Source organism: Arvicanthis niloticus, chromosome 12, assembly GCF_011762505.2.
Source record: "Arvicanthis niloticus isolate mArvNil1 chromosome 12, mArvNil1.pat.X, whole genome shotgun sequence".
NCBI classification, from domain to species: Eukaryota; Metazoa; Chordata; class Mammalia; order Rodentia; family Muridae; genus Arvicanthis; species Arvicanthis niloticus.
The window spans coordinates 73,285,250-73,295,337 of NC_047669.1; the positions used below are offsets into that span (position 1 = coordinate 73,285,250).

Sequence of the window (10,088 nt, forward strand, 5' to 3'; positions counted from 1 at the left end):
TAGTATGTAGCCCTGCCCTTTTTCTGCCTCTTCTTGAGGTACTCCGTCACGAGCACTCTGGAGTAGTCAGTCTGTTAGGCACACTCTTGTGGGAGCGCTTGCTCAAGGAGGGGCTGCGGGGCAAAGAGCTCTAGCTTCTCTGGCAGCCTCAGAGGGAAGCTTCAGGAAGAGTATGTCGGTGCTGTCTGGCTCTAGGTGCACTGGGAGCATGTCAGGGACAGTGGCGGAAGGGACATGGAACTTGTGTGTAGCCTGGCTGGCTGGGGATGGCAAACCAGGCCCTGAGCCCCACCTCCTGGTGCTTAGCCACACTTCTCTGAGCAAATCACAAGAGCACTGAGTGTGGTCTTGAAAGTTGGAGTACCCTACTCTGTCAGGACTGAGAGACGTTCAGTAGGGAGACCTTCTTTGGACTGGCCAGGGACCGGTTCTCAGCTACCCCAAGGACTTGGGACTTTGACTGGCGGTGCCAGACTGTGAATGTGTACAGTGCTAACTGAAGCAATGAATTCCTAAGAACAACACATACAAACTGAATCCTCCAACCCCAAGGACTGTCTAACCTTGAGACTAGAGGGTCCCGTGGGAGGAGGGAAACCTGGCACTGCCCCTTACAGGACAAGGACCGTCACGCCCTCTGTTCAGGAAGCATTTTATTGTTGCTCCAAGGACGAGAGCTCGCGCAGGCGACAGTCAAGCTCTCAGAGCTCCCGCATGGCCTTGCTGAGTTTCTGGATCTTGCTCTTTGCAGACATATCAACGTACTTCTCCCCGATTCGGACAATCATCCCACCCATGATTGACGGGTCAGTCTAGGAGAGAAAACAGGTCACGCACATGAAACACAGCTCCATCAGGTGGGTAGACGAAAACCTCTGGGGGTAGGCAGGCCACCCACGACACCGCATGTTGTGTAAGCCGCACCTCGGCACTGATGACACACTCCACAATGAGGCAAACCCACCTTGACCTCCAGTTTCAGGATTTGGCCTTGACTCAGGAAGCTCTTCAGCACTGTCTTTAACTCAGAGAGAACCGCTTCATCGAGAGGCTGCAAAAGAAGCAAGCATCCTTTAAACAGAGCAGGGAGAGGGAGACGCCACAGTGGGGATGAAACCAAGACAGGCCAGCGATTCCTGGCAGACCTGTGTGCACATGCATGTGTGTTGGGTGGGGGCTAAGGATGACCACATCACAATGTATCTCCTAATGCACTGGTTCTAGGCACAGGGCTTGGCCACACAAGACCTCCCCTCCCCACAAAGCTCCATAGGTGTCCTAAATCACTGAACTATAACCTGGACAAGGCCAGGGGCTGCACACTGCAACTACTACTTGTGTGTATGCATCAAACGCTTTTCCTGTTTTGGCCGACCCATGTCTCGGGGAAGACAATAAAATGACTTGTCACAGGGTATACAATGTATAAGGAGTACAGGTCTCTGAGAAGAGAGGCCTGTGCTCAGATCCTGAGCCCATCCTAGGCTTCAGTTTCCTGACCACAAAATAAAGACAATTACCTTTCAACTTTATACCTATCTTCTGAGAGCAGTAACATATTACAAGGTACCCCCAGTAAATGGCAGCCCCGATAAATGGTGGCTAGTTAATGCTTCATTCCAGTGGGTCAAAGGGCCTGTGCACCCCAACCCACAGGTTAGACACCCATTCTAGAACTCAATATGGCATTTAAGACTTCAGGTTGTAAAGGGACCTAAATCACTATTTCATGAAACACTCACTAACCACTAATAGGACACACTCTGGGCCTTCCAAGTGAAAGCTGACAGAACCGTCAACAGTGCAACAGAGCCTGCTACTTACAGATGCTGTGGTCACTGTGCATGGTACTTCTCCACGGTGGACACTCATGATGGTGGAAAAGGCAGAGATGACGCCCTGGGTGTTGGTTATGCGACCATTTTCAACAAGTAAATCTGGGAAAGTGACAGGAAACTCACTGAATCACCCAAAACAATGCCGCCTTGTAGCCTGAAAATACCATATTCAAAGTACTTTAAGAATATGATAATGGGGTCTTGAGAGACAGCTTAGTGGTTATGAGCACTGTTTGTTGATCCTGCAGAGAACCCAGGTATAGTTCCCAGCACCCATATGGTGGCTCACAAACCATCTGTAACTTCAGGTCCAGGAAATCCGATGTCCTCTTTTGACTTCCTGGGGCACCAGGTTCCTGCCCCACACTCCCCCAACAGTTATTTAAGAGAAGCTCACTGGGGCCATCCTGCACTCACTCATGAGGTTGGCCGTCAGCGGGGAGAACTTTTCCTTTCTGGTGATGTCACTCAGGCTTTTCATTTTGATGGAGCGCTTGACGTAGGGGTTCAGAACAGCGAGGGACACCTTGGGGTCCTTCAGGAGTTGCTGAAAGCACACACACAATCCCAGCTGCTACACAGCTTTGTTCATGACTTTACATGGCATTAAAAACATGTTTTGAAGAATTTCAAAAACACCTTATGAAGTTTCTTACATGCATTTTAAAGGATCCTAAGAATTAAGCAGCTGAAGTCTCACCATGTATGACACGGCGCTTTTCTCACTACACCATCCCAAGTACACTGAGCCCCTGAGCTTCTGTCTCAAGAGACTCTAACTGTGCCCTCCTCCGACAGAGCTCCTGAACAAATCTAACTAAGTCCAGCAGCATCAGAAGATGGTCAGGGTGACTTCTCTTATCACACCACCACTCCCCCTCAGACCCCCAGAATCTCACTTACGGAACCTCAGATAGCTATCTCCCCTCTTTTTCCTCTATGACTGACTATTGGATTCTATCAAACCAAAACCTAAGTAATTAAAAACATGAGAGAGAGAGAGAGAGAGAGAGAGAGAGAGAGAGAGAGAGAGAGAGAGAGAGAGAATGAGAACGAACACATACCTGTGTGTTCTCAGTAAATACTGTGTGGGTCACAGTAAATGTGTGCAGGCCAAAGAACAGGGAGCCCTACAGCCTTAGAGTTGGTTTTCTCCTTCCACCACGTGGGTCCCAGAAAATGAACTCAGGTTGTCACCTTGGTGGCAAGTGTCCTTACCCAATGCACCATCTTGCCTGCTCCAAACCCCAGTCTAATGTCCACTACCAAAACCACCATCTTGATGGTGGACAGACTGCCTGGCTCAAATAGAGCGGAACTGCCCGCCACATGCAGTGCTCACCAGCACAGGGCCTGTCAGTCCGTCAGTGCCTCCCCACAGGGGAGAGGCTAGGCCCAGCCAAGCTCCTTGGTATTATCTGCAGACAGGGGAAGACAAGGCTGAACTTATGCTATCAAATCTGGGCACTAGCTTAAGCTGACAGAATGAGGCGAGCAGCTGCAGCATCCGTGCTATGATATATCTACACACAGAGGACACAGTGCGGCACCCGTGCTGTGGTGTATCTACACACAGAGGACACGGTATTAGCCTGGGCAGTTGGCTTTTTCTCTTCAGTAGATGTGCAGATTACAAAGTATTCTTAATACATGTAACTAAAAACCTACCTTTTCTCTTGAGTGGCTGAGTCTACACTCTCTCAGCTCTTCCTTTAGGGAGCCCCACAGCCTCGGGGCAGCTACCCCTGAGGAAATGGAAGGGGTGGCCTCTAACCTGAGACACACTTGGGTTTCTCTTTTGTGTTTCAAGAGAAAATGCAAAGAGGAAGGTCCTCTTCCTGGTGGCCCTGGGTGCTGCCACTAACACCCAGCCCCGACTGTGCATCCAGTCACTCTTCTTCACATCTTGGGCCCAGGCTCAAAGGCCCCTGCTGCCAAGGCCAATGGCCTGAGTTTGACCCTACAACTCAGTGGAAGGGGAGGGCTCTGACCTCTGTACCTGCCCCGTGTGTGCCTGACACTCCCCAACTCCCAAGAGAGAAATGATTTTTTAAAAAAATGAAACCCAGGGCAAGTTTCTAAAGAAACTTTCATGAAGAAAATATAACTTCAGTACAGTGAAAATTCAGTCAAAAGACATAAACTTGATCTTTAAACGCTTTTCTAAAATGGCAAGTGTTCTTGAGTTATATTTCATTTTCTAGCTGGGAAGCTTGAGTTCACATTAATATACTTATGCATCTCCTACCTCGCATTACACAAAAGTTTCAGAATAATAAAGTGGTCTTATTATTAAGAACATGTCTACAGTAAACATTTTTTGTAGTTTCTAGTGGTTCTTTTTATAGGTTATACGCTGTTAGGAATGTACAGTTATGACAACTGAAGACGAAATGTAGGAACAGGAACAGAAACAGGCCCAGGCCCGACGAGAGAGCCCCTCACCCCCATCCGCAGCAGCTCCTTCTCCACCTGGTCCAGCTTATTCTGTTTAGATGCAGCAGAGTACAGGGCGGTTGCATAGCGGCCTTCGATGCCGTAGACCTGAACAGGGGGCTGGAGACAAGAGTGAGGGAGGAGGGGGGTGAGGCAGCTACATCAGGACAGAATTACTCCTAACTCGGAGGCCGCACTCCCCCTGCCAAGCCAGTGAAGTGCTTCACCAAGGTGCAGTTCCTAAATGAGATCACAAACTAGGGACGTCTCCCTGCCGGGACTCTCTACCCTTAGTGTCCAGCGTCTCTCCCAGCCCTCCCTCCCTGCAACTGTGACGGCAAACTTTTGCTTTTCTTTGGCCTAAGCATAGGAGTTTAGTACTACAGCAGGTAGTTGTGAGGATAAGCAGAGCAGGGGGCAGTGTGTAAGAAGTGCACGTGTGTATGCGTCCCCATCACGGGCACGTGGTGTTCTATGAAGTTCTCAGGAGGGATAAAATGGCTCCACTCACAGAGGATGAAGGAATTTGGTGCTGATAAGAAGCGTGGTGTGTATTGCCACCTAATGTCCCTAGAGCATTCCGTTCTGCCATTCCAGAGGCGACTGTGAGTGCAGACCACTAGCCTGGGTGCCAGAGAGCATATGACAGCCGTAAGCTTGTAATAAAGAACTACAAAATAAAGGCACATGCAGCCACACTTCAATCTGCATAGGTCAGAGGTCAGTCAGACTTCTGGTTTAAACAGACTGGGCTGGCAGACCTCTGCAATGGTGAGACTGTTGGTGCCTGGAACAGGACCTGTCAGTACTGATTCTGCTTGGGGAAGAAAGGTGCAGACGGCAAGCATGCCCCATTGCTGCTGGAGTCAAGAAGCAACATGGAGTCACTGAAGAGTATCAACTACCTGAGAATCTGGGCACTTCACTTTCTTTTGTTAGAAATAGTTCCTTCATAAAAAGTGAACAAAAGGCTAGCCTCTATGGAGGGTGACTAGGAAAAACAATGTAAGATTCTTTTATACACACGCCGTGCGTGCGTGCGTGCGTGCGTGTATACCACATGTGGAGAACAGAAGACAACTTTAAGGTCTTTCTTTCCTTTCCCCACATGGGATCCAGGGACTGAACTCGCACTCTCAGGCTTACCACCAACCAGCCTTTACCTGTTGAACCCTCTTGCTGGGCCCAGACAAGTCATTTTTAGAACATTAAAGACTAGGGTTGAGCCCACCATATGTGACAGGCGCCCACCAGCACCCCTGCATCCCAGGCACTCATTTAAGAACTGCTACCGTGCAGACAAAGGTTAGTAATTACACACCTCACCATATCTCTGTTCAACTCACTCTCACATTGCTTTCCAGCCACAAAAAGATTAAAAAAGTAAGCTAACATACCCTTACAAGCTTGGCAAAGGGCCTGACCACAGACGTACTGAAGCTTCGAACCTTTAGAACAAAAGACAACAGATCAGACAGGGTTTCTGCATTAGCTTGGCAATGTGCTAAAATAACGTAGTGGAACAGTTGTATAATCCCCTTATCACGTAGGTTATGCGAGTGGGAACTGCTTTTTATTCCCTATACACTCCCTATTGAGAACCACCCCAAATCCCTTCAGAAACCGCCTTCCCACCACCTTCCTCCCTGGGTAGCTGAGAAAGAAAACACTAACTTCCAAAAACTGAATTTTTCAAAAAAAAAAAAAAAAATTAAGAGCTTTATGATATTTGGGGAAAACGCTTTATGGAAGTGGAGGATTTCCATTTCTATCACCTTTGAGAAAAACTTTAATAAACATAAGCGGAGCCCAGGCTGATTCAAGCAAACCTACGTGCTTAGGAACTGAAATGCTAAGACTAAACATTAATTCTCTTGATACAGTACCAGGCTTCAGGTCTTAAGAGAGGACGTTGTGTCTGTGACTGGAAAAGCCTGGAATCCAGTTTAAAAGTCACTTCACGAGGGCACAGGTCACTGTCATATGTCCATCTCTAGAATGTACGCGATTACAACTGGCTGAGGGTCAAAAGCTTTCTAACGCCTTGATAGAAACTATGAATGGAATACAATGAAAATTATCACACCAGATGATCCAGGTTCTGTTGGACTTGGCGGGTTCCAATCTCACCATCACTTACTGGCTGCCAGCCAAAGAGGAGAGGTTTAACCCTTTCTCCTTTTCTATAAACGCTTGGAATGTTCTTTACGAACACTCAATACTCCTAAGCAGCAGCTAGCCCTGACAGGCTTACAACAAGGCTAGACATGTGCTTCCCCCAGTTCTTTCTCTCAAGCCCTTGCCAGCTGCTCGGCTACACAGCTGACTCCTGGGTGTCAAGGTCAAGACAGCGCAATCCGTGCCCACTCCCCACGGAGAACAAACGCGGATGCGCCCCACGCTGCCTGCAGTCACCGGGCCCCACGAGGCTGGGTGGGCGGCCTGACCCCTCAGTCACGGCCTCGCACGCGGCGCTGGGAGCCGGGGACCGGCAACCCCAGGAGGGACCCTCCCACCAGCGTCTACCTGTCGGGACAGCCCGGACGCTGCTGAGGCGGCCATCTTTTCCCGGGCGGCTGTAGGTCAAACCCAAGTGAGAAGAGACTAGTGGCGCCAGAGCGCACGCGCGCGCCGGCGTGATCGCTGGGCTTTCTGGGAAATGTACGCATCAGGAGCCCGGGCGTGTGGGTAAGAACCCCTTGCATTCTGGGAGTTGTAGTCCATAGGTGCCCTGGTCGGGCTGGACTCTTGAACCCGAACAAGATCTGAAAATTAAATCTGAAATTAGGTTTACATTTAGATTCTTTGCACATACATTGTCAACATCGTTGCCCCGTCTAGAACATGCCAAATGTGACTCTGTGGCAATGTTTCAGGCTTTACTTAAAAACCACAAGTGAACCTCCTTGGGGCGCTTGCCTTGGCTCTTCTGGTCATATTTTGAGTACATAGAACAGTTGACAGATTCTTTATTTTGTGTTTGTGCTTTTTACACACAGATTCACAATCTATATATAATTTAGTATCTTGCTTTTTACTTTAATATGAGGGAAGATGGACACAGAATTAATTATATGGGTTGCAAATAGTTTTTTTTAAAAATTGTTTTATGTGTATGAGTGTTTTCTTGCATATTTATGTGTATCATGTGTGCCTTTTGCTTTAAAGTCCAAGTGCCTTGGAGCTGGGGTTAGAGGCAGTTGTGAGATGCCATCGGGGTGCTGGGACTGAGCACAGGTCCCCCGCAGGAGCAGCCAGTGCCCTTAACCTCAGGAATACATTTTGTATAAGCAAATTTCTAAGTTATGGCACTTTTATAAACATGTCCATAGCTGCAGGATCATCTACTTTGATTCTGTAATTTAATTATTCTATGACTTTTCAACACAATTTACATGGTTTAAACTTATTTTGTTCATTTAAAAAATTCTACATATCTGGGTATAACTTTTTCATCTTTTGGATTATTTCAAAAGTAAAATTTAAAAGTTGAACGGCTTGGCAAATGAGCAGGAATACATGGGCAAATGAAGTGAAGATATTTCTTTCCGGCTTACACTCTCACTAGTGTGTGGATACTTCTGATTTGCTCCATTGCTGCATAATACTTTTAAATAAGCCTGATGAATATTGTCTTCAGCACTGAGCACATTTTATGGAACTGCTCATGCGTAGACAGCCATTTTATATCCCAAGACTCAGCAAGGTATCAAAAAAAAAAAAAATCAACCTGTTTGCCTTCACAGGCTGTACTGATTAGTTTTTGTCAGCTTGACACAAACTAGAGATACTTCTGTCAATTAGACACAAACATCAACTGAGAAACTGCCTCTCTCAGATTGTTGTAGGCAAGTCTGTGAACCATTTTCTTGATTAATGATTGAGGTGGGAGGCCCGGCCCACTGATGGCTTTATGCCCAATGGCAGGTGGCAAGGCAGGTGGTACTTGGGTTGTATGCGAAATCAGGCTGAGCAAGCCATGGCGAGTCAGTCAGTGTATCTTTGCTTCAGTTACTACCCTCATTTTCGACTTCAACTTCTTTGTTTACTCCCCTCTGGGATGAATTGTTACTTGGAAATGAAAGTTGAAACAAACCCTTTCCTTCCCCTAAATTGTTTTTTCCCCCACTCCTTCTCTCTTTATGTGTGTAGCTCTGGCTGACCTGGAACTCACTCTGTAGACCAGGCTGGCCTCGAACTCAGAAATCCGCCTGCCTCTGCCTCCCAAGTGCTGGGATTAAAGATGTGAACCATCCCTGCCCAGCTTGCTCTGTGTCTTAGCACAGCAAAAGAAACCAAAGTAGAATATAAACCTTGTACTCTATGTACATAAAATCAAACCATAACATTGTATTTTCCTGATGTATAGCTACATGCAAACTTATAAGCAGTTTGGGTTTCAATAAATGTAATAGAAATGAAAAGTTCCAGGCTTGAATACACTTGGAAAATTCTAGACCATCTACTGCACTGACTGTTTAAATATGCCATTAGTTTACCCTGTGCCAGCACGGTGCCTTCTGATTTTATTTCTTCATTTCATTTAGCTTCATGCATAGCTCTAAATTGGCAGTTGATGGCTGCTTGAATTTCAAGGTTTGAGTTTCAGACGGCCCTCAGGTGTAAGGAGGCCTTGTGTGTCTGTATTTTCTGGGTGGTGAAACAGACTTAGATTGTTTAAAAATTTGTTACATTGTTGCAGTTAAAGCCAATAGAATGGGCTGGAGAGATGGCTCAGTGGTTAAGACCACTGACTGCTCTTCCAGAGGTCCTGAGTTCAATTCCCAATAATGACATGGTGGTTCACAACCATCTGTAATGGAATCTGATGCCCTCTTCTGGTGTGTCTGAAGAGAGCAATGGTGAATAAAAAAACCCAAAACAACAACAAAATACAAACAAAAAATCAAAACCAAAACCATGTATGAACTACATTCTATAATTCCTCTACACACTAATTTCCACACAAATTCCCCTGGCCTAGGCATCCCTCTGTAGATTTCATTGCAAGTGTAGTATCTATTTAGGACAAGAGTAAGGAGGGTTTTGTTTTTCCGAGTTGGAGAGACTGCTCAGCATTTGAGAACACTGCTCTTCCAGAGGTCCTGAGTTCAACTCCCAGCAAGCACATGGTGGCTCACAACCATCTGCACTGGGATCTGATGCCCTCTGCTGGCATGCAGGTGTACATGCAGCTAGAGCACTCATAAACATAAGTCCTCTTCTTGCAAGGAAAGGACTCAGGAGTGTTTACATTATCTATGGATTCATGTCAGAGTATGTTCCTTTCTGCTGTTTCCTTTGTTTTGTTTAAGAAGGCACAAGCCTCTTACTGCAGTCCTCGTGTCTTGCGGGTGGGAGCCTGCATTATAACAGTTCTTTCACACAGGGCCTCTCTTTCTCTTTAAAGCCCCAGAAAGAGCAAATGATCTCGGGGGCTTTTGCAGGAGTCTTGTGGTTTGCAGAGATTGTTGGAAACTGAGCGGGCAATGAACAAGAGAGAGAAGGCATTGCCACCACATGAGTTTAAACTCTTTAACCTTACGATCTGGAACGTGTGCTCAGAGGAAAGGGACAGTAAATGACTTACTAAGAGTTGGTGGTGAGGGTGGAAACTCGGCTCAGCAGTTAAGACCTTGTGCTGCCCTTGCAGAGGGCACTGCCTAACCCCTCTATTCAGTTCCCAGCACCTAGGCCTGCATTTACAGGCTTGTAACTCCAGCTTCGGGGGATCTGACGCCCTCTTCTGAACTCTTTTGGCACTTGTGTGCTCACATGGGCATATCCACACGTAGACATACTTGCATACACAAG

General features: G+C 47.0%; 1 protein-coding gene across 1 annotated transcript; it reads right to left on the reverse strand.

The window, feature by feature from the left end:
• Positions 1–636: 636 nt before the first annotated feature.
• Positions 637–6,937, reverse strand: Atp5po (ATP synthase peripheral stalk subunit OSCP). Its single transcript, XM_034514758.1, has 7 exons — positions 6,801–6,937; positions 5,672–5,722; positions 4,284–4,394; positions 2,256–2,385; positions 1,825–1,937; positions 965–1,051; positions 637–812 (listed from the first exon to the last, which is right to left on the reverse strand). Exons 1-7 carry the CDS (start codon positions 6,834–6,836, stop codon positions 702–704), a joined length of 639 nt encoding a protein of 212 aa, XP_034370649.1. The 5' UTR covers positions 6,837–6,937; the 3' UTR covers positions 637–701.
• Between the last annotated feature and the right edge of the window lie 3,151 nt (positions 6,938–10,088).

Coding starts and splice junctions, on each gene's coding strand:
- Atp5po (XM_034514758.1), bottom strand. CDS start 6,836: ATGGCCGCCTCAGCAGCGTCCGGGCTGTCCCGACAG. Junction 5,723..6,800: donor CGTCCGGGCTGTCCCGACAG/GTAGACGCTGGT, acceptor TTTGTTCTAAAG/GTTCGAAGCTTCAGTACGTC. Junction 4,395..5,671: donor CCTTTGCCAAGCTTGTAAGG/GTATGTTAGCTT, acceptor TCTTGTCTCCAG/CCCCCTGTTCAGGTCTACGG.